Source organism: Schistocerca nitens, chromosome 8 (genome assembly GCF_023898315.1).
Source record: "Schistocerca nitens isolate TAMUIC-IGC-003100 chromosome 8, iqSchNite1.1, whole genome shotgun sequence".
Classification (NCBI taxonomy): Eukaryota; Metazoa; Arthropoda; class Insecta; order Orthoptera; family Acrididae; genus Schistocerca; species Schistocerca nitens.
In genome coordinates, this window is record NC_064621.1 from 196,391,800 (window position 1) to 196,416,956 (window position 25,157).

Genomic DNA, 25,157 nt, shown 5'->3' on the forward strand with positions numbered 1-25,157 from the left:
AAGTTTTCGATGGGATACATGTTCGGCGATCTAGGTGGCCAAACCATTCCCTATAATTGTCCAGAATGTTCTTCAAATCAACCGTGATCATTTGCGGTCCGGTGACATGGCGCTTTGTCATCCATAAAATTCACCCGTTGTTTGGGACCATGATGTCCATGAATGGCTGCAAATGGCTTCCCAGTAACCGAACAACTAAGAAGACTGCGCTGCTCCCCTCTGTCGTTAAGTGCAGGCTTTCGACCACTGTTTTATCCGTTGTGAGAGGTAGTGCCTAAAGTGTGGTATTCTCGGCACACTCTTGACCCTGTGGATCTCGGAATTTTAAAATCCCTAACGATTTCCGAAATGGAATGTTCCATGCATCTAGCTCCATTCGACTTTCAAATACTTGCCGTGTGGCCATAATCGTGTCAGAAACCATTTAACATAAATCACCTAAGTACAAATAACAGGTCCGCCAATGCACTGCCATTTTATATCTTGTGTACGCGATGCTACCGCCACCTGGGCTCAGTCCATTCCATGTAAGCAGCCCACACCGTTGTGGACCCACCACCAGCTGGCATAGTACATTGTCGACAACCTGCGTCGATGCCTTCGTGACTTCCGCACCACACTCGAGCAGTGCTTCTCTTACCAACTGACTTTCGCCACCTCAGTGTATTGTGTAATTCACCCGCGTTATGTGTTGTCCTCAGGCAGAAGGTGATCAGGCGCTGCGGTGTGCTTTTCCAGGGGCGCCAGCACCGCCTAGAGCGGCGCCGCGACGTCTTCCGGTGGGGCGTGTGTCTCCCGTCGTCGTGCGGGCCCGACGACGCCGCCTCCCTCGTTCGTCACGCAGCGGCTCTCGCGCTGCCCCCGGAGGCGGAGGCGCGCGTCGCCGTCTCCAGCGACGCCTGCCACAGCAGCGGCGACCGCGACGGCCGCCGCCTCGCGCCGCACCCGCTCCTGCTGTGAGTGCCTTCTGTATCTGCTTACTTCCGTGGGCTCGCTCACCGTCTCACTTCGTAATTTTTTTTTAATTCATCACTGATCTGAATGATTTGGTAAGGCCCTTCACAAATTATTCATCTGTGCCAACCTCTTTATCCCAGATAGCTTTTGCAACGTATGTCGTCAAATTATATCTGGGACGTATTCCAATATGTCTTCCTCTACAGTTTCTACCCTCTACAGCTCCTTCTTGTACCTTGGAAGTTATTCCCTGATGTCTTAACAGATGTCCAATCATCCTGTATCTTATTCTTCTCAGTGCCTTTCCTATAAGCCTTGGATATTGGAAATTTGTTGTAAGGCCTTATGGGACCAAGCTGCTGAGGTCATCGGTCCCTAAGCTTACGCACTAGTTAATCTATGCGGTAGCGTTCTAGCTTCCCACGCCCGGGTTCCCGGGTTCGATTCCCGGCGGGGTCAGAGATTTTCTCAGCCTCGTGATGACTGGGTGTTGTGTGATGTCCTTAGGTTAGTTAGGTTTAAGTAGTTCTAAGTTCGAGGGGACTGATGACCAAGATGTTAAGTCCCATAGTGCTCAGAGCCATTTGAACCATTTTTAGTTAATCTATCTTAAAGTAACTTACGCTAAGTACAACACACACACCCATGCCCAAGGGAGAACTCGAACCTCCGACGTGGACAGCCGCCGTATAACCCTTTCTTCGCCATTTCTACGCAGAACCTCTTCGTTCCTTACCTTATCAGTCCACCTAATAACCAACGTTCTTCTGTAGCAAGTCGTGTCAAATGCTTTGTTTTTCTTCTGTTCCGGTTTTACCATAACCCATGTTTCACTACCATACGTGCTGTGCTTCAAACGTACATTTTCAGAAATTTCTTTCTCAAATTAAGGCCTATGTTTGATACTAAAAGACTTCCTTTGTGTAGCAAGCCTTATTTGCCCGTGCTACTCGACTTTTGTGTGCCATTCTTGCTTCGTCCGTCATAGGTTGTTTTGCTTCCAAGGAAACAGAATTTCTTAACATCCCCTACTCCATGATCACCAATTTTTACTTTAGCTTTATCGCTATTCTCATTTCTGCTTCTTCTCATTACGTTCTTAAATCTTCAGTTTATTCGCAATCAATATTTTGTACTAATTCGACTGTTCATTTCATACAACTGATTCTGTACTTCATCTTTCCCTACAATGATTACAGCAACATCATCAGCAACCCTTATCGCTCATATACTTACTCCCTGAATTTTAATCCGACTCTTGAATCTTTCCTTCATTTCCGCCTTTGTTTCTTCTATATACATATTGAGTAGTAGGGGTGAAAGACGGCATCCCTGTCTTATATTCTTCTTATTCCGACCACTTCGTTCTTGGTGTTCCAGTCTTTTTGTACCCTCCTCGTTCTTGTACATATAGTAATTACCTGTGGACCCCAATAGCTTACTCCTGTTTTTCTCAGAACTGTGAAAGTCTTGCACCATTTTATATTGTCGAATACTTTTCCTAGGTAGACAAATGCTATGAAAGTGTCTTGATTTTTCTTCAGTCTTGCTTGCATTATCAGCTGAAACGTCAGAACTCTCTCTCTCTCTCTCTGGTGCCTTTACCTTTCCTAAACTCAAACTAATCGTCATAGAACGGATTCTAAGTCTTCTTTTCCGTTCTTCTGTGTATTATTCTTGTCAGCAACTTGCATGCTCGAGCTGTTCAGGTGTTTGTGGGATAGTTCTCGTACTTTCGTGCTCTTGCTGTTTTCAGAATTGCGTTGTTGATATTTTTTTCGAAAGTGCAATGGTATATCGCCGTCTCATACCTTCCGCACACTGACTTGAAAAGTCGTTTGGTTTCCAACTCCCTAAGTGTTTTAGAAATTGCGATGAAATGGTATCCATCCTTTCTGCCTCATTTGAACTCCAATCATCAATATCTTTTTTAAATTCTGATTAATACTGGATTCCCTACGTCTTACATGTCAATTACTGTTTATTTATCTGTCACGTCATCAGACAATTTCTCCTCCTCATAAAGGACTTCATTGTACTCTTTCCACATCAACGTTTTACAGTTGAATTCTCGTTCCACTGTTAATGTTACTACCGCTGCTTTTCTCTTCATCGAACGTTGTTTCGACCACTCTACATGCTTGATCATCCTTGTCAATATGATTTCTTTTTAGGTTTTTCTGACACTTTCGGGTTAGCGTTTTGCCTTGGCTTCTATGCAATTCCTATTTATCTCATGTCTAAGTGATATTTCTGTATTCCTGTCTATTCCTGAACACTTTTGACATTCCTCCTGTTACCCAACGTTTCTTTGGCAGTTACTTCCGCTGTACCTCTATTTGTCTGTCCAATAATTGTGAGAGCTGTCTTTAGAGACGGTCACTCCCCTTCAATTGAATTGCTTACTGTGTTGTCCCTTAACGCAGTGTCCAAATCTTTAGCGAATTTCAAACGCGTCTGATGATTCCTCAGTACTTCAGTATCCCAATTTGTTCCACGCACGGGACAGTATTCCACCATTATACAACAACGTAAAGATCCCTTATCTCGAGCGGAGGAACTTGTCCAAGAGGATGGATGACAGGTAAGAAACTGAAAGCCAATCATCGATTGCAACAATTTGCTAAATTAAAATTTTGAAACAAGTTTGACCCAGTTTTTCAGACGATTTTCAGATATGATTCCCTCATAACATAATACTTGGCGTGAATTTTAATGACAATGTCAGTGCCTTTAAGAGCGCAACAGGAATTTCATTGAAAAGTTTGTGAAAGAAGCAGATTAATAAATCTTAACCAGGCATAATGCGATATCACTGTATAGACGTATAATAAGGCTCGTCATATAGAGGAAATTGTTGCATTTGCCATTTATATGATATAAAAGTAAACCGTCACGTCGACTTGCCTGATAGCTTTAAACAATACGAAACACAGCAGAAAACTGCTTCGTGATGGGACGCATGAGCATTTATTACTGAAGAAAAAGCATTAAACGGGAGTAGGAGTTATTAGTTATACCAGTAATTGTGCAAATATATATAAGCACGTGGTTTTATGGTCAAACAAAGGAAACCTTTAAATACAGTGGAAAGATGAATGCAGATTGTGGTAGAAAACCGTTCTAAAAGTATTCGTTGCAGACAAGGTGAACAGTGGGCGTTGATAAATCATCAGATCACACGTTATCTCCTTTTTTATCGACCTTTATCTCTTTAGACTAAAACTCTCATCTTGCAATGAACTACGACTCTTGTGACTCAAGAAGGAAATATTTTCAGTGGTTCCGGGAGGGAAGGTTTCCCGAAGCATTACAGTGACGTAAATATGAGCTACCCAGTCCCTTGGCGGTTAAAAACAAGACACACCATACGGCCAATAAAGTGCGATAAGGCGGCATCTGGCGCCATTTCCAGTGAGCAGTAACCACTTATTGCTGAAAGAGACGACGCCCGGGTCGTTCTCGCCTCCCACTATATAGTAAACGAAATAGCCTAAGAGCCATAGAATCGTACTGCCTTTCATCCGTGGGAAAAAGGAAGATCCTGGACATAGAAGGATGAAAGCCTAAATGGCAGTTTCGGTCGATCGGATGAGGAAAGCCAGCCGTCGTCTAAACCAGATCCAGTGTTCGCGACCGCAAGAAACAGGCCTATGTCTTAACATATCAGTTTGGAGGCAGCTGCTGCACTGATTCGTCACACTTAGAGTACCATCCTCCAAGATATTCTCGCCAAAACAAGTTCAACAGGGGAGAACAAATAACACCTTCACAGTGACGAAACAAGTGTCTGGTAGTGACATGTGTCTTTGAGAGGATATCAGCCCCGAAATAAGTGACAGCGATCTAAAATCTATGTGTTCCAATTTGAAATTCATCAGGCCAATATCGACAGGCGGAGTTAAATTGATCATCCAGATAGATGTAAACAGTCGAAACGCGATTTAAAGAGCGGCATAAGTACATTTTAACATACTGCGGCGGCTAAATAATACCGATGTCTTCACCTCTATATCAGGAACCAGTAACCTCCCCCTCACTTATCGACCTTAATGACAGTGAAAAATTAAACCGCGTGTACCTAATGGAAATTTGGGAAAAGCAATCGTCACCGAAGTTAATTTGTCGGTAAAGAGGGAGGAAAGGGTTACATCTAAATGAAAGGAAAAATGCTAATGAAACTGGTGGAAATTAATTTTGAAAAGGGGTAAAGTTAATAAAGAAAGCAAATGTGCAGCCGTTACGTTAACAATTAACTAGCGGTAATTAGATATTTGAGATTTGGGGGAAATTACGGTCGCCAGTCCTAAGGACAATTACTATAGTAACTGAAAAAGAAAGGTTATTACACATATAATTAGCACTAGAAGCGTGGCAACTGAAGGTTGACACGTGTAGTGTGAAAACTGAAAGTTTGTCAGAAGTAATAAATTTCGCTACACTCTGACTTAATTTAGCAAGAGAATTAATAAAACCGGAAAATCGAAAGTTAATTTAGTGACTGAAGTTAATAGTGAGCTTTCTTTCTGAAGCACATCGAAATTCAGTAAAATACGGCTAGTCTTGGACTGCCTCAACAATCATTTCAAAAGCTACTTGAATCTACGCAATTTAGAAGTAAGAGATTTAACTTTGAACTTGAATTAAATGATTCTGAACAATTAACAACAGTAAAATTTAGTATGTGCCAAGCTGAGCTGCAGTCACAGGTAAGCTAAAATACGGTAACAAAACTCGCACTCTTAATTTGTGCTTGTGTAATCTAAATATTGTTTCCAGCTATGAATACCTTAACTGAACTTTGAAATTAAAGCAGTGAAATCGAATGATGCTGGCGTTTGAATTTCAACGACACTCGGGTTCATTCCGGAAAAGGAAGGGACCCTGCTTGGTAATGCAATTGGGACAATGAGCAACAAAGGTTCATGCTAAGTTGCTGTAATTTTGTGATGCAACAATTTTAAAAGTTTGAAAAGCTGAGGTCTGCCATACAGTTCTAAAACTTTACGTGCTTCCAGTCTTCCTTGTTGGTTGATTGAAGGTTTGAAGCCGTCAATCGAGGAGGTGGCGACAGTCACTCATTGTCGGCCGTCGCTGTTGCAGAAGCCGGATGTTCGCGCGCCTTCTTCTCGACACGGTCACCAGACTTGATGTGCGCCAGCTAATGCTTCCCGTCCGCGACATCGTGTCAGAAACTATCATAGCAAGTCGAGCGCAATTACATGCTGCCCAACCCCGAAAGCGCGGCAACTCGCGGGAGCGTCACACAACACACCTGCTCCACCGCACTACTCCAACCAGACTCTCTCTCCGCTCAGCCCGCGCTCCACGCTGCAGAGTTAAGACTACCAAAGATCCTAAACACTTAGGTTCTCCACACGACCTATCGATGTATTCGTTCGATAGCATAGTTTTCCCTAGGCCAGACCCAGCGTAAAAATACAAATAATCTTTACACAACAAACCAATTATACATCGACATAAATGCGTATATATACAAATAGTAAAACAATTACAATATACAAAGACACAGAAACGTCATATATTCAGGTAACAAAATAAGGAAAAAAATTATAGTACAATAGATGGAATTACGAGGATATGCATTTCCGGCGTTACAAACCCACAACCCTCCTAGGGGATGTGGCCTTACCATTGCTTCATATCCTACCCGAAAACTGTAATTTTTCAATAAGAAACGGCCAGGTAATCGTTTATGTTTACAGTCCATTATCGCGGAAATCGGAAAATTTGTACGACATAATACGCTTTACACAAAAAATATGGGTATTTAAAATCCAGACTTTCTGAAGCGATATAAGGGAGTGAGGCGCATGATCGAGAATCGTCGGTAACCGAACTCCAATTGAGACCAGAGCTCTTCATGGGGCAAAGATCTACGATGACACCTGACGATTTATGGCGATCACTCGCCATGGCCCACGAGAATGTGGCGTCTGTAAATACCAGTATATTCAACACGTTTCGTTTCCATTCATTAATGCACGCTCCAAAGAGCTGACAAAAAGTATCTAAGGTTTCCTTGAGCAAGAGAATTTCATCTAAATTGCGGATTAAGACCATGACATCGCCCACATATGCTCGTAACGAAAACCGCTCTCCTAGTAGCGACCACCACGTAGCTGAGCATCGATACGGCGAAGTAAAGGTTCCAGAAATAATAAAAACATTGACATGGGGAGGGGCACCCTTGTGAGACACCCCGTCAGATAATGATTTGGGTTATGGTGGCCAGTCACGACCACAGACGCTTGGGTGCTACTAAACGCATTTTGTAACACTTGACACGCTTCATCGTAAAGGCCGACAGCTTCCAGTACCCACAACAAGAAATTGTGAGGTACTCGGTCAAACGCCTTAATAAAATTAATAAAAAGTAAGGTCCCAGACGCAGAAGTGGTGGGAGTCACCAAAACAACATCCTGGTATTCTAAGACAGAGGTCAGAAACGTGAAACTAGAAACACAACTTTGATGAACCGCAAAGATTTTTGTAAGCAAGACCGGCAGACGGCTGTTTACTGCCCATCCGAAAATTTTATAATCAAAATTAAGCAGCATAATCTGTCGGAATTAGTTAATGATTAAACGTCCAGATATTTTCGGGATCAAGGCAATCTTGTCAATCTTCAAAAGGGCGGGAATCAGCCCCCCACTCCCCCCCACTCCCCACCCCCCGCAGAACCTCATTTGCCAGAAACTTTATTGTCTCGCCTATAAGTGGACAGAACTGCACATAAACTTCTTTACGTAGGCCATCTGGCCCCTAGTCCCGGCGATTTCCTCGGAGGTGAATGAACAATAAAATCATAGACGATATCTCGGTAAAAGCCATCTAAAATTTCATCATTTAATGCGAGAGTGACTACAGAATCCAGAGAAGAGGTAAAATCATCAGGCAGCACAGTTCCAGAAGCAGGCGGTGCATACGATCAGAAAAGTATTGGTGTATCGTACGCGATATGTCTTGTTGTAACGTCGTCACATGCAAGTCTTTCTAACGGTCGTGATAAACAGGCGTTTACAGCGCGATCTAAACCAAATGAGAAGGTATAAGGCGAGGAGCGTGGCTATGTCCTCATCCTATATCTTTTCATTTGTGCCGTTTTAACGGAAGTAGTTTCGCTTCCACGCGCCGAGCATCTGCAATCCAGAGGGTACCTTTGACGGGCGCTAGAGTAACGATATCATAAAACGATATAGTAAAATTCGCCCTTGGAGCGCAGAATCGCATTAACGCCGTTAGAAGCCGCAGTATTGCATTCTCTACATTCTCTATCTAGCAGGCCGTAAGAGAGGTATATTGTGCCTTGCAACGAAGACCGCCATCTCATTCTTCGTGAATAACGCCATCAAGAGGAGGATTCTCTAAATGTGATATAGTTAGCACCCAAGAGTAACGACACAGATGCAGCAGTTCTCACACTTGATTGAAAGTCTTTGCCGCGGTACAGTGATAATTGAGGCTGGGGAGTATAATATCTATCGCCAATAGTTGCCACGCAATGAATCAGAAGGTCAAAAACGGTCAAGTCTGCTGCTAGAGGTAGTGCTAACGTATGTATGCTTCACAAGATTAGGAGTTTTGCAGATCAACGAATCGCGTAACCGCAATGAACTAACTAAATGATGAAGTTCCCGTCGGAATTGAAATAGAGGGTCAGGTCTGCGGGAAACAACGCACAGTTAAAATCACCGCCTATCCGAGTTCTCTGCGGACTTTTATGAAATAACTATGCAATGTAATCCCTGTGAAAACACGAACGATTTAAAAGTAAAAAAATATCGTAAGAGGTACTGCCTATGCGCCTATCATTTTTAAGTGTCTCGATATTAATTATCAGGAAACCTTCCCCACAAAACAATGTAGAAAGATTAGATGCTACATCAAAAAACCTAGAAACTTCAGGAAGGAAAAACTAATCAAACAACACTTCTTGCAAAACACGAAATCGGCTCTTCAATCATGTATAAAATGATGCACCGCTGTAAATTGGAGTTCAGATCTGATTGCGTTTGCTTTCGGAGTGAGAAAAATATGTGCCTGCATCCCTTATCTACAGGAATCAATTAGAAGTAATCACCAAAAGTTGGCATCAGTGTGCCGCGTCGTGGTCCACGGCAGAGTCCATGGAAGAATCGGTTTTTCGGATTTTTATGCCTCATCTTTTAGCGTGTCACCGAACGCTCCGGATGAAAAGCTGTATACTGTGGCTACGCAGCAACACAGCCTCTGCATGTGGCTACGTTGGGGAATCACATGTAACGTCCAGAACTGGCGCGAAGAAGGAATCTCCACACCCCACCCAACTGGATGAGGGCGTCGTGAATCCGGTTCAGTGGCTAAAGAGGAAGTAGACAGTATAACATTTCAGCTATTAGCCAGTTTTTCCTGCATTGCAGTGTCACCCATTAAATTATCATTATGGACCGGTTGCAAAATGTCCTTAAAAAGTGGGGGGAGGGGGGAGAGGCGGGAGCGGGAGTTAGGAAGCTTTTTCACAATGAGTGGCCTGAGGTATGATCGTAAAGTCCATCGAGACGCTATGGAGTGGGGCTATACAACATTCCTATCCTCAGGCCGTCCAATTCCACTGGAATCACGGGGGAACACCGGAATAAACCTCAGCCAGTGGTGCATCTCCAGTTCTACAAGAAGACCCAGATGCGGTTTGGGTAGAAGTGCCCTCTGACTGAATCGTTGAATCGTTGCTGGGGGTGAGGAATCAGTGGGGGGGGGAGGGGGGGGGGGTTGGAGAGGGGAGTTCATCTGAGCCGTTACCATCCTGAATCCGTCAATACTTGTGTTGAATTAAGGATAGCGGTATTATGGTGACTACAGTCGCAATGTCATGACGCGAATGTAACGGTGAAAAATCTCGAGAGCTATCAGGCAGTACTTCCGATTTGTTCCTCAGTACTTGGGAAGGCATGACGTCCATCTGTTATGGAACAAGTTCTGGTAATGCCTACTTACGACTTTGTTCGTAAGTTGATTTTAAGAAAACCACATGACGCAGGCAATTTCATTGAAGGTCACCACTTTCATTACAGTGAAAGCAGGTCCTTACTTGTCCTGCATGAGTAATAATGACACAGTAACCACACACCTGTGAGAGGGGATGTTCCGTTTTTCACACATCTCCACTGAGCGAGTAACACTACAATCGATGTTTGGGGGACCAGCGTTCTCTTCCTATACTCCGTATTTCCCCATATGGGAGCAGTACTTCCTTAAGGAAACAGCCATCAACTTTAAGTGGAAGATTAAAAATCCTAAGATTAGTACATTCGACTTCTGCATTAGCAGAACCATGCTATTAGTTCCGCCGTGATGGAGGAAGAAACCTTTGCTAACATGAGGCTAAATTACCCGGTCCACTTGAAGTATCTGACAAAAAATATGTTGGAATCTGAACCAAAGTATGCCGTAATCACCTTTACTGTAGCGACCTCAATTTTGTCTACAAGCCAGTCGTGACTCTCCAAGGATCTAGGCTGAGCATGATGCATGGACTTCTCGAAGCTGAAAAATTACCATTACGTGGAATACTCTTGGGAAGCATGGTAGACATCATGGCATGTGTTTACGCCACAACCAGAACAGCTACACCAACAAGAAACGCCGCTGGATAAACGACGATGTGATGCACACAAAGACACACACTAAAGGAAAACAAAGAAAGCCATCAGTGCAATACAATAGAGACAGAGAAAATACACGACCTGCTCCACATAAAGCGTGAAGGGGAACTAACATTGACTCAGCTACTCAAGCACGATGTACAACCTGCCCTCACAGATTAACTTCTGCCAATACCTCAACCCCTACCTTCAAAACTTGACCGAAGTTCTCTTTCGAAACGTGCAGGACTGCAATTGCTTGAAGAAAGGCTATTGTGTACCCATGGCTTAGCCACAGCCTGGGGGATGCTTTCAGAATGAAATTTTCACTCTGAAGCCAAGTGTGCGCTCACAAGTGCATGCCCGCGAAAGGCAAAGATCTCGGTCTGGAACACAGGCAGTGTCATATTAACGGACACTCTGCTGCAGAGTGAACATTTCATGCTGGAAACACCCGCAGGCTGTGCCTAAGCCATGTCCGTGCAATATTCCTTCTTCTAGGAGCCCTAGTCCTGCAAGTTTCGCAGAGGAACTTATGTGTAACTTAGAGGGTAGGAGACAAGGTAATGGCTGAAGAAGTTAAGCTGTGAGAAGGGGATATGAGTCGTGCTTGGGTAGCTTCACAGCTGTGATGTGCACAGAGACACGCACAGACAGCTCTAAAATAAAAAAATAAAAACACTTACATAGTTTCGGTAGAGATGGAAGCGCGACGACAGGGCATTTGCTGGCGAAAGGCAAAGGTCGCATATTCGAATCTCCGTCTCGCGCACAGTTTTAATATGCAAGAAACTTTCATATCACAGTGAAAAATTGAAAAATTCATTCTGGAAACAAGCGTTAAACATACTTACACCAATACATTACTTTTCGCAAGTTTTTATCCTAACGAAGGTAAGGATACTGGAAGGAATATGTCATACACTTAAAAGATTGTACTGGCCACCCCTGGAGTGCTGTAAGTGGTGAAAAGTTTCCGAAAGTGTATGGGCCTAATAACTCAAAAAATACACTATCTGAATCAAAAATTGTGTTGCAAAAACCATTTTACTTTTTGATGCTGTCTCCATAGATTTCATACAACTGTTAAACTTGGTTCTTTCCGCTTAAGGCTGTCAAATATTTTTGTTCTTTTTTCCTTTTATTGTTACGGAAATTTCGAGTATTGGTCATCAGGCATACAGCCAATAGTCCAAACATTAGGAGGGTAAAAGCGGTGTCCAAGTTGTAACGTATACAAAAGTAAATAAAAACGATGACAATAACATATATTACGTTCATAAATCATGGGAGGGTAAAAACGGTGTCCAAGTTGTAACGTATACAAAAGTAAATAAAAACGACGACAATAACATATATTACGTTCATAAATTATGGCTCCACCTGACAGTCTCACTTTTCTACTGTGACTCTCTATTTTGACATCATGTCCTCACTGAGTACGTCGCAAGACTCGAACGGTGGATCATGAAGGTATGTCATTCTATGATATCATGACAGTTTTCCATACGATTGAGATAAGGTGGATTTGGGCGTCTCAAAAAGAAATCCCTGCTGTGATCTTCGAACAGATTCTTCTCAGTGCATAGCTAAAAGATAAGCAGGTTGTTTATTGAAACATCCAGTATTATCAGAAGCGGTAAGTCCACTCGGCTATCGCGATGCTAGAAACAAGTGGGTCCCTGTTCAGGAACCAAATTCCGAAAGAGTAACACGCGGAAGAACACCACGCCCTAACATCGTAGCTACATCTACATCGAGATCTATACTCTTCAAGCCACCTTACTTTGTGTGCGGAGCTTATTTATGGTTCCACTACCTGCTCCCTTCTTCTCTGCTCCATTCGCAAATTGCGCGAGGGAAGAAAGATTGTCGGAACTCTTTCGCATTAGTTCTAATTTCTTGTATTTTCTCGCTCGATATGCAGAAGTAGCAATATGACCTCTGGCGCTTCCCGTAGTCTCTCAGAATTTCAATATTAAACGTAGCCGTGAAGTGTTTCCTTCAGTTCGGAAATCGAGTTGAACTCACGAGGGCTTAAGTCAGGGGAGTGCAGTAGGTGGTATTGCTCCCTTGTAGCGTCTGCCATCTCCATAACACTCTCCCGCCGACTAAATGGGCCCGTGATGAAACGCGCCACTATTCGTTGAATCTTGTCTGTCTCTCCTATTAATCCAACCTGGTAAGGGACCCACGCTGATGATGGTTTTTCCACTGTAGGTAATTCCAGATTGTTACCTCTAGCTATTTTATGGTAGTTACTCTTCCACTGATTTGGTGACAGTAGTGTATTTCAAAACGTGTGGATTCCATCGTCTGTTTATGTGCAATATGTTACATTTATTTACATTCAGAGTCAACTGCCAGTACGAGTACAGCGCAGCAATACTATCCAGATCCTCCTACAGTGTGCTATAGTCTTCTGGCGTTGCTCCATTATTATAGACAACCATATCATCTGCACACAGCCTAGTGGAGCTTCCGTTACCCATTAGATCATTTATATACACTGTGAACAGTAACGCTCCTGTCACACTTCCTTACGGCATACCCGAAACTACATTTCCCCTTCTATCTATTTTGTCCGTTAAGAGCGGTGCGTTGAGTTTTATTTGTAAGCAACTGCCGAATACAGTCACCAAATTAGGCCCGATACTCAGTGAGCTCGTATTTTTTTCTCCAAATGGCAGTGCGGGACTGCGTCAAATGCCTTCCTGAGAACAAGGAACGTGACATCAACCTGAGCGCCGTTGTCTACAGAGCGATGAATCTCATGGAGAAATAGAGCGAGCTGAATTTGACAAGGCCTCTATTTGCGAAGTCCATGTTGATTTTCAGTTTATCTTCAAAAAAACATAATAACACGTGAGCATAAAACATGTTCCACAAGTCTACAACAGACTGACATCAGCGATACTGGCCTATAATTATGAGCACCTCTTCTACGACCCTTGCTGGAAACAGGAATGACATACGCTTCCTTCCAGTTGGTAGGTGCCCGTAGCTCCTCCATCGACCAATGATAAACTGTTGCTAAAACGAGAGAAAGTTCGTTCACGTAACCTCTGTAGATTCTCACAAGTGTATCATCTAGTGCAGATAACTTTCCATTATTAAGTGGTTGTAGTTCGCTTTCTGCCCCGCAATCACTTATCTCACTATCTGCCAAACTAGCGTTCTTGCGATGACCGTATTACAATCTTCTTCCGTGAAACAGCTTCGGAAGAAAGAATTCAGTATTTCAACCTTCTCTCTGCTCACTTCCGTTTCTGGGCCGGTATGGTCCCTAATCAATGCTATGAGTGGCGTTCAACATATACATTTTGATCCGCAAAGTGGACTTCCCACGTGGAAGCGAAAATCTTTCTAACCAGGCATCAGCCAACCAACTGTCACCGTAACAGATTAATGCGCACTACAGTCGTTGATTTACTCTGACGAACCTACCTACATCTGTAGGAATACTCCTTGTGTGTTAGTGAGTGATGAATGGTTAATAAAGAAAACACTGGGAAGTTGACCACTCTTGCCATGGATGATGAGCTGGTGCTCAGTGTCACGTTTGTAAGCACAAACCAGACCTATACCTACTGCTAGCTATCCCCGGCTATTTAATAAGTCTGATGTGTCTTCACACCTCAGCTGTGAGGACATTAGCGTTCTTACGAGTAGACATAATAAAGAAGTGATATTTTATATGTTTTATTTGGGAAGGTGAGAGCTGAGCTCTTGACATTAACAGAGATTAATGCAATTTTAAAGGGATTAAGGTGTGAGATATGTATAACTTCCATCTTCAAGTATTATCGTCCCTGCTGAAATACTGATGTACTTATTGTATGCTTGTAAATCGTTAGCAGTGACATATTAGCTGCCAAAAAAGCTTCAAATTGAACCATACACATAGATTTCAGTCCTGTAGGAAACAGCAAGGCAGCAGTAAACGGCATTACTGATGGGATTCAATCTGCATGTTTTTGATAATGAAGCGACGCTTTCTCGTATCTCGTTGTTTGCTACTCACATTGATAGATCCCTTTGCTGCCACAGGTAATGATCGTCATTCGAGTTACGGCGCCAGTTTATTTTACTGGTGGCTTTACAACACGTTGAATATACTACAACCACGGCGGCTCAGTCTCTACCAACGAACGGATGCTGTCGTTTATTTAAAATGTCGTCGCACTACAGAAATGTCCCAGCAGTCAATTACCTGAAATTAATTCGCTAATAACGTTTGCGCACGGCAACTAAAAACATGTTTGCATCCCTTCAAATGAAAAATATGTTTGCTTGTAGATATTACGTTGGGGTCATGTTCTGCCCCCTGCAGCCATTCCGGACGTCAACAAACGATAAACGTCATTATCTCCTTCGTTAACAAGCATTCCTGGTAGTATTTTCCGAATTCTTTACATTTTGAGCTCTGCATTACCCACTATTTGTCTGCAAATGTTATAAATCGCGAGACTCAGCACTAATCTGAAAGCATTCTTATCCTCATAATACTATCAAACGACTAAACAATCGCTATCCCATGATCTCCTTGCTTTCTTATGGGTCATCAGTAATGTTAATCTTTCAGTTATACACGAATTCTATCAGCACACCGTGTATCAGTGCCTTAGCGCTTAACTCCTAAGATAAAAATACTGTACTATAGAAATACGGGAAAAAATCAAATATTTTTCACGTACGTCGTCTTAGTTAAGACCTACGATGAGACTGCTGTAATTTTCATAGTAGATTACATTTAATTCATGACGGTAGATGCAAACCACTGAAGAGAAATTTATGTATGACTCGGGTTACTTGACGAAAGAGCAGGTCAGAGTACTAATCTTAGTTATGTGAATATAGATTGAATTCATACCGTTTCTGCTTACGTACGTAGCTCCGAACATGATAAACTACTTATTATTTATTTTATGACACCTCGGCGTTATTATTTCCTAGTTTCAATTAATTTAGTACAAAACTCTAGGTCACTTCAAAATCAAGTAATTATCTTCTCCTGTTCGCTATGAAACCAATACGGTTCGAAAGCGACTGTCATGAACAATTATGGCTGGGAGGACTGACAAACAAATTGCTCTGCCAGTCATTATGATGACTTACTTGGTCTCGTGAAACTTACATATGCTCTTTAAAATATCTGAAGGCGGTATTATGAAATATTATGAAGTATATGAAATTGTCTAAGTAGCTCTTAGGATTTAACAAAGACATACTCATTTCATTCTCTAGATTGAGCGTTCTGTTTGAGTGATTAGAAACATCTACTCTCCAACCCCCCCCCCCCCTCGTAAGTCGTAAAGGGAAAAAATAAAAAACGAGGCCAACTAGTGGTGCGGCAGCAGGAGGAATAGCAATAGTGAATAATGGTTCAAATGGCTCTGAGCACTATGGGACTCAACTGCTGAGGTCATTAGTCCCCTAGAACTTAGAACTAGTTAAACCTAACTAACCTAAGGACATCACAAACATCCATGCCCGAGGCAGGATTCGAACCTGCGACCGTAGCGGTCTTGCGGTTCCAGACTGCAGCGCCTTTAACCGCACGGCCACTTCGGCCGGCAGCAATAGTGAATACCTGGGATGGGGTCCCCAATTATTGCATTTTCCCTACAACCTATGAAAACCTGCCTAAAGCTTTGTATTGGAAGTGTATTTGGCTACAAGTACAGAGAGTAAATTCGATGCGGCGTTTATGTGCAGTGTACTGTAAAGAAATATATTTTTTTTTTAATATTTCAGTCTCTTCTCCAAGGAGCAGAGCCAGTCCAATAAACAGTCATCGTCATTCTCAGCCAAATGTTCGAGTGGGCTTGGAGTGGGGCAGAGTGAATCCCAATTGGAGATGCACGGACGGAAAAAATAGTACCCCTGGAAAGACGACGTCGATTTTGATCCTATAACAGCATAAGCCACTTGGGAGATAGTAAAAGTACTGATAGTGGCTTCAGCGTCGTCCGCCAACAGACAGCGTAGTGTCACAGCTACCGGAGGCGTTCTCGTGCTTCCTACAGCCTAGTGAGAGAGTTTGAAAGAGAGAACACTGTCAGTGTAACGTTCTCATATAAAGGGGAGTTTTCCTGCGTTCGTTCTGGAGAAATGGTAGGATTCGTTAAAATTCTTATGACTGCCATTGATGGGCCATCGTCATAGGTTAATATTCCCGCACTGATGCAGAAGAAGGGGCGTTGTTGGCTAACCTCTTGTGGATACTATTGGTGTCACATCGTCACGGGATAGAAAGGCACTATTCCACACTTACGCTGGAGAAGGGTTAATGGTTGAAACTCCTCCTACTGCTATTGGTTGGCCGTCGTCATTGGCTAGAAGCCAAAAGGACAAGCAAAGAGAGGGGGAATTTTTTTTCCAAAATTTTATTGTCCGCCAAGGTAACTTGCAGCGCTCGTAGATCGCGGCCGCATATTCACTTCCTTGACGGCGGGAAGCCACGATGCCGGAAGCCTATAGCCGTCCTCTCTATTAAAATAAGAAACATTCTTGGAAATTTCAGCCTCTTCTTGGACCTTTTCTCTATAAACATTTGTTTCCTTAGCCAGCACACGTCCGTTATTAAAATCTATGTCAGAGCCAAAGTTCTCATAATGTTCAGCTACTGCCGATTTTACACTTTGTTTTAGCAGCGTGTGCCGTTCGTGTTCCTTAATACGTTCTTTAACAGTTCCTCCCGTTTCGCCTATATACCCCATGTCGCAACCACATGTCAGTTGATAGTCACATGCATTGTGGAGGCAATCAGGTGCATCCCTTTTTCGTCGGAAAAAATATTTCATTTTGTATCAGAAAGAGATCTGAATACCATATTTCTTTAGAATTCTGCTGATGCTGTCAGTGCCCCCAGAAATGAACGGTAACCTAATGGAGTGAGAAGGCGGTTCATCGTCATTGTTAGTAGCGTGATCAATATTCCGCCTAGAAGTCCTGTCGACTGAAAAACTACACTATTGGCCATTAAAATTGCTACACCACGAAGATGACGTGCTACAGACACAAAATTTAACCGACAGGATGAAGATGCTCTGATATGCAAATGATTAGCTTTTCAGAGCATTCACACAAAATGGAGCCGGTGCCGACTCTTACAACGTGCTGACATGAGGAAAGTTTCCAACCGATTTCTCATACACAAACAGCAGTTGACCGGCGTTGCCTGGTGAAACGTTGTTGTGATGCCTCGTGTAAGGAGGAGAAATGAGTACCATCACGTTTTCGACTTTGATAAAGGACGGAATGTAGCCTATCGCGATTGCGGTTTATCGTATCTCGACAGTGCTTCTCGCGTTGGTCAAGATCCAATGACTGTTAGCAGAATATGGAATCGGTGGGCTCAGGAGGGTAATACGGAACGCCGCGCTGGATCCCAACGGCCTCGTATCACTAGCAATTGAGATGACAGACATCTTATTCGCATGGCCGTAACGGATCGTGGAGCCACGTCTCAATCCCTGAGTCAACAGATGAGGACGTTTGCAAGACAACAACCATCTGCACGAACAGTTCGACGACGTTTGCAGCAGCATGCACTATCAGCTCGGAGACCATGGCTGCAGTTACCCTTGACGCTGCATCACAGACAGGAGCGCCTGCGATGGTGCACTCAACGACGAACCTGGGTGCACGAATGGCAAAACTTCATTTTTTCGGATGAATCCAGGTTCTGTTTACAGCATCACGATGGTCGCATCCGTATTTAACGACATCGCGGTGAACGCACATTGGAAGCGTGTATTCGCCATCGCCATACTGGCGTATCACCCGGCGTGATGGTATGGGGTGCCATTGCTTACACGTCTAGGTCACCTCTTGTTCGCATTCACGGCACTTTGAACAGTGGACGTTACATTTAAGTTGTGTTACGACCCGTGGCTCTACCCTTCATTCGATCCCTGCGAAACCCTACATTTCAGCAGGATAATCCACGACCGCATGTTGCCGGTACTGTATGGGCCTTTCTGGATACAGAAAATGTTCGACTGCTGCCCTGGCCAGCACATTCTTCAAATCTCTCACCAATTGAAAACGTCTGGTCAATGGTGGCCGAGCAATTTGCTAGTCACAATACGCCAGTCGCTACTCTTGATGAACTGTGGTATCGTGTTGAAGCTGCATGGGCAGCTGTACCTGTACACGCCATCCAAGCTCTGTTTAACTCAATGCTCAGGCGTATCAAGGCCGTTATTACGACCAGAAGTGGTTGTTCTGGGTCCTCATTTCTCAGGATCTATGCACCCAAATTGTGTGAAAATGTAATCACATGTCAGTTCTAGGATAATATATTTATCCAATGAATACCCTTTTATCATGTGCATTGCTTCTTGATGTAGCAATTTTAATGGCCAGTAGTGTATCATAGCCATTTGCCTTCAATGTTATCTTTAAAAAATTCAAATTCTCTTCCAAGTAGTCGTCATCGCTGATACGGATAGCACGTGAAGACAGACTGTTGAACACTGCTTGCTTCTTGGTTTGGTGGTGGTGCGAAGTGGTATCTAAATACCTGTCAGGGCGGGAATATTAGCCTATGACGATGGCTCACCAATGGTAGCCATAAGAATTTTAAGCAATCCTACCACTTCCCCAGTACGAATGTGGGAAAACTCACCTTTATAAGAGAACGCGATACTGTTCGCTGGGACCGATGGCCTTTGTAGTCTGGTCCCTTCAACCCTAACAACCCAACCAACCAACCAAAAAATCAAACAAACAACTATTCTCTGACAGTGTTCTGGGAGTTTTGGACACTGGAAGATCCTGAGGAAGATCCGAGCAGAGTGGTCGAAACGTTGATTATTTTAGAAGAAATATGACTCGGCCTAATAACCCAGCAGATTTTAACTTCATTGACAACGGCCACGAAAGCCTGCAGACTTACAGTTTGGACGTGCTGCATCACTTGTGCAACGATACTGGTATCAGTGGTCACGTGAACATTCTAACATTTTCAAACGAGTTTCTGGACGTCCACACAGCACAGGCGCCAGATGGGATCGTTGTACTGTCAGGGCTGTAGTGGCAGATCGTAAAGCTTCCTTCCGCAGCGTAGATCAGAGGATCTGTGAGCCCAGACTTGTCAACACGGTTTCAAAGCGCTTATTTGTAGCGGGACTACGGACATGAACACCTCTATACTGTGCCGCGCGGGATTAGCCGAGCGGTCTCAGGCGCTACAGTCGTGGACTGTGCCGCTGGTCCCGGCGGAGGTTCGAGTCCTCCCTCAGGCATAGGTGTGTGTGTTTGTCCTCAGGATAATTTAGGTTAAGTAGTGTGTAACCTTAGAGACTGATGACCGTAGCAGTTAAGTCCCATAAGATTTCACACACATTTGAACATTTGAACCTCTATACTGTCTTCCACACACATCACAGCATCGACGTGTTCGACGGGTGCCGTCAGAGTATGACTTGGAACCTCCTGCCATGGCCTTCAACGATGAAAGCAGTTTTGCCTGCACCCAAGTACCTGTCGCTTGCGCATGCGACGTAGACCTGGTGAGAGCTGTCTTGTAGAGCGCATTCGTCCAATACATTCTGGGCCCACCCCAGGACATATGATAGGGAGTTTGATAAGTAACTCCCGTTCGCCTTTGATGTTTCTGGAGGAGATGCTAACCAGCACTCGATAGGTGCAGAATGTTGTTAGACCCGTTCTCTTCCCATTCTTGCAACACGGAGGTAATGTGTTGCTCCAACAGGATAATGTTCGCCCAAATAATGCTCGTCAAACTCAACGTGCTCTGAAAGACGTGCAGCAACTTTCCCGGCCAGAACGATCTCCGGACGTGTCTCCTGTCGAGTACGTGTGGGATGTGATGGAGCGAGAAGAGGCTCGTGTGACCTGTCAGCCAACAACTCTCACAGAACTACGTGAACAGGTTGAGGAGGCGTGGCATAACCTATTCCAGGACAGCATTCGCCATCTTCTTCGATCGACTGCATACCATAGTCAGCGCCTGTAATTTCGCCCGTGGAGGCTATACCATGTACTGCCATATACTAATACGCGTGTTTCACCATGGGTCGATGCCTGGCACCTCACAACCGCCTGTGCAATTGATCTATAAATGTAATCGTTTCATGTACTCCATACGCAATGTTGCAACAATAAACCTGAGCGAACTGGGAATCTCTAAAAGGGTGTACTATTTTTACCCCGCAGTATATTTGGGAGGGAATCTGCAGTTCCGGCATTTGTCTAGTAACCAAGGGAAACCTCCCGAAAACCTTGGTCAGAACCGCTCGCTAGTGCAGACGACGTAGATACCGGGATCTCTGACTCTCTGTGCAGTTCTGACTTCGCAATTTTGTTCAAAAACTCTACATCTACATCTACATCCATACTCCGCAAGCCACCTGACGGTGTGTGGCGGAGGGTACCCTGAGTACCTCTATCGGTTCTCCCTTCTATTCCAGTCTCGTATTGTTCGTGGAAAGAATGATTGTCGGTATGCTTCTGTGTGGGCTCTAATCTCTCTGATTTTATCCTCATGCTTAGGAGGGAGCAATATACTGCTTGACTCTTCGGTGAAGGTATGTTCTCGAAACTTTAACAAAAGCCCGTACCGAGCTACTTAGTGTCTCTCCTGCAGAGTCTTCCACTGGAGTTTATCTGTCATCTCCGTAACGCTTTCGCGATTATTAAATGATCCTGTAACGAAGGGCGCTTCTCTCCGTTGGATCTTCTCTATCTCTTCTATCAATCCTATCTGGTACGGATCCCACACTGTTGAGCAGTATTCAAGCAGTGGGCGAACAAGCGTACTGTAACCTACTTCCTTTGTTTTCGGATTGCATTTCCTTAGGATTCTTCCAATGAATCTCAGTCTGCCATCCGCTTTACCGACGATCAACTTTATATGATCATTCCATTGCTGACCTGCTATTTTGTAGTTAAATGATAAGGGAACTATCTTTCTATGTATTCGCAGCACATTACACTTGTCTACATTGAGACTCAATTGCCACTCCCTGCACCATGCGTCCATTCGCTGCAGATCCTCCCGCATTTGAGTACAATTTTCCATTGTTACAACCTCTCGATACACCACAGCATCATCTGCAAAAAGCCTCACTGAACTTCCGATGTCATCCACAAGGTCATTTATGTATTGTGAATAGCAACGATCCTATGACACTCCCCTGCGGCACACCACACTCAATGTGGCGCCCTTGGATTTCCTGTTTGGTTGTCCTTGCATGTCAACTTTTCTCGCTTCCCTTGCTTTCTCGCAACTCATTTGTCACGCATCAGGTGAAAAAATTTCATAATTAGTTACTCTTGGTTTTTCGTGTAGGCTGTCCTTGCATGTCTGCTTTTCTTGCTTTCCTTGCTAGATAGCAACTCAGTCGTCACGTTAACGTAAAAAACTCATTGGCTGCACAACGGGTTCAAAACTGTATATGAAATACTGAATAACATCAAATATTCTTGCTTAGTGTCTTAGACGGGAAAAGCCTTTTACTTAGTACAATCGTTACTTTCCTCTTTGAAAAACTAGAGAACTCGCAGTTACGTAAGATTTTCTACGGAGGACTTGTCTTCTCCGTAGAAAATTTCTTAACGCCCGTTCCATATTTCTGATTGAGTCTTTAACTGTAAATGGAAAATAAAGAAAATATCTCATTGGCTATTTTGCCACTGCTCTTTGTCAATACCTCCTATTTAAAAAGATGGTAATGAGTCCCGCATCTGACATTGGCACTAATCCACAAACAAACATTAATAAAAGCTAAGAACAGCAGACATCCAAAAGCAAGAAAGAGCTTTGTCCTCTCCCTGATCATAAACTATTTAAATGAAATTACTTCTCACAAATAGAAATAAAACCAAGTCAGCTTCACAGCGGTTCTAAATGGAAAACTGGGCCAAACATTCGCTGCCATTACAATTACAACAATATGAAGCCGTCGTTTGTGGAAACTTTCTTCCTTAGCCATGCCAGAGTATTCTCGGCACCATTCATTATTCTATGGAAAAAGGTGCAGTTTTTCGTTTTAGCGAACACCGGTTCATGGTTCCAATTCTGATGCAGGAAATAAAAGTACAGCAACCTGTTGTCGTAACATAAATATTGCACAGTACTCACAACAAAGTGTTTAACAGATCCATCGGGCCTAAATATTTTAATGAGTTACCAAATGTACACTTCCACGTCAGCTATACACACTTGCGACGCATTTTTTAAAAATATTTTGATTCTAAGGTTCACAACCATCACTAACCGCGTTAAGCTTACTGCGGAATTTTCTCAAAGCCTTTCAATTTAGTATTCCAGTCACTTGCAGATTTATCATTTAAATATTCTAGCCTTTCGTTCTATACAAGAAAATTTGTAGCTCTTCAAACGAGTCAATTTTTTCACATTATTCAGTATATGTAGCACTTCACGGTATTCATCTAATCCATTAGTGGATGTACAGTGTTGCAAATATTGTTGGCTACTGCGTATCCGTTGAAACTGTTTAGTCTGAAGGCATCGCTGTAATCGCTGGATCCCAATGTAAGGTTCCTCTCGTTCTTCCCCATGTACGTATTTCGTGAAAAGCACTGTAGTACACAAACGCTTACTGAAGCAGTCTATGTAACAGCGAATTAGCGCTTGTGACAGTAATCATGTTGATTATTACTTTGTCCGCAGCTCGTGGTCGTGCGGTAGCGTTCTCGCTTCCCGCGCCCGGGTTCCCGGGTTCGATTCCCGGCGGGGTCAGGGATTTTCTCTGCCTCGTGATGACTGGGTGTTGTGTGATGTCCTTAGGTTAGTTAGGTTTAAGTAGTTCTAAGTTCTAGGGGACTGATGACCACAGATGTTAAGTCCCATAGTGCTCAGAGCCATTTGAACCATTTTTGATTATTACTTTAAACAATAATGGCATAATAAGGTTACGCAAATGAGTTCGAGTTTTCCTCCTTATCTCTTTCGCAGTCATTATTAAATCTCCGGACCAAACGAAAGAACATATTCTTTTGTTAATTACTTGATCTACAGCTCTTGTTACACGTAATTCCGCCTGTCTCTCTTCGTTTTCATTATAACATTAAGAACCCTTTGTACTAAACTACTAAATGCATTTTCCTTGTTGAAATTATGATGACAGGGACTGATATACACGGTGTATCCCAGTTAAATCAAAAACTGACATACAGGAAAGTATATGGTAACGTAAGCAGAAACATATGTTGTTAGCGACTTGTCTTCGACATAATGGGAAACGTGTGGTTACGAGATGCCAATGACTTCTTTCTGAAATATAGTGCTAGTTTATTTCACATCTAACATATGATGTACCTTAACAAGAAGTACAATAAACTTCTACTTTAGCACGCTACGTGCCATAATTTACTGTATTTACTGAAGCAGGTGTTGAACGTGTCTTCGTCGCATTGGATGCAATACCGCACTTGTCTCTACAGTGATTTACGCATTCATTCAAATACCTTTGGATCGTCTCGTAAGGCTTTACAAGGCTGTAACCGAGCGAAGTGACGCTGAGGTTAACCCACTGGATTCACATTCTGGTGGACAACAGCTCAAACGCGCGTCCGACCATTCTGATTTAGGTTTTCATTGATTTCCCTAAATCGCTTCAGGTAAATCCCAGGATGGTTCCTGTGAAAATGGAAGGCCGTCTCCCTTCCCCCCCTTCCCCATCCTACCCTAATCCGATGGGACCGATGACCTCGCTGTTCGGCACCCTCCCACAAATCAACCAACCAACCAACCAACACGACTGTATCGGTCACGGGTTGAATTCTTCAACCGTATCAACTGGAATAATGTGCTCTTTACTTACGTGATGATACCAGATGCAAAAATTCAAAAACTGAGGTCATGTCACGTCAGAGGCCGAGATATACGCTGCAAGACGCAGCTTGGATTAAGAATTTGCCACTGACATGCAGTGAGTGTTCCCATTAAAAGTGCAAACTACCGCAGTACCGTCCAGGTGTACCTAAAGGAATTGTGTGAAATGAAACGAAAGGAAGGGGCCGGCCCTAAGACGTGGACCTTAACTGTGTACACTGATAAAAATTATTTATTATTAGGTAGTGATGGAGCCCTTCACATATTGTAATGAAACAAGTGTTACAAATCACTTACATCTATTGGTGTGCATTTAAATGATAGCTAAGCACAAAAAAGTATAAAATACTCGTCATGTGAGAATGAGTGCATATACAGAGTGGGGAAAATAAAAGTGATCCGGACGAGTGGATACGACAGGACGTGAATGTATGCATACACTGATAAGCCATAACGTTATTACCACCGACCTACTATCGACATAAAACCTTCCAGGTAATAGCAGTGTCTCCTGGTGAATAGTGATTGCTAGTCAGACACACCCACGGTGCATATAATATCAGTGAGGGTGCTGTTCGTTTGTTGAATGGGGAAGGTGCGTGATCTATCTGAGTTTGAGTGAGGGCGGGTTGCGATGGCCCGGGGGCTCAACACGAGCATTTCTGAAACTGCGTGACTTGTCCGATGTTCGAAGAGTTCTGTAGTGAGTTTCTTCAATACGTAGC

At 43.4% G+C, this 25,157-nt stretch overlaps 1 protein-coding gene across 1 annotated transcript in view; it reads left to right on the forward strand.

Moving 5' to 3' along the window:
* LOC126199485 (O-acyltransferase like protein-like) overlaps positions 1 to 25,157 on the forward strand; it is a 357,891-nt gene that overhangs the window by 153,832 nt on the left and 178,902 nt on the right. The window contains exon 3 of the mRNA XM_049936407.1: positions 739 to 956. Within this exon, the coding sequence (XP_049792364.1) occupies positions 739 to 956 (218 nt within the window). The remainder of the gene's footprint in view (positions 1 to 738; positions 957 to 25,157) is intronic.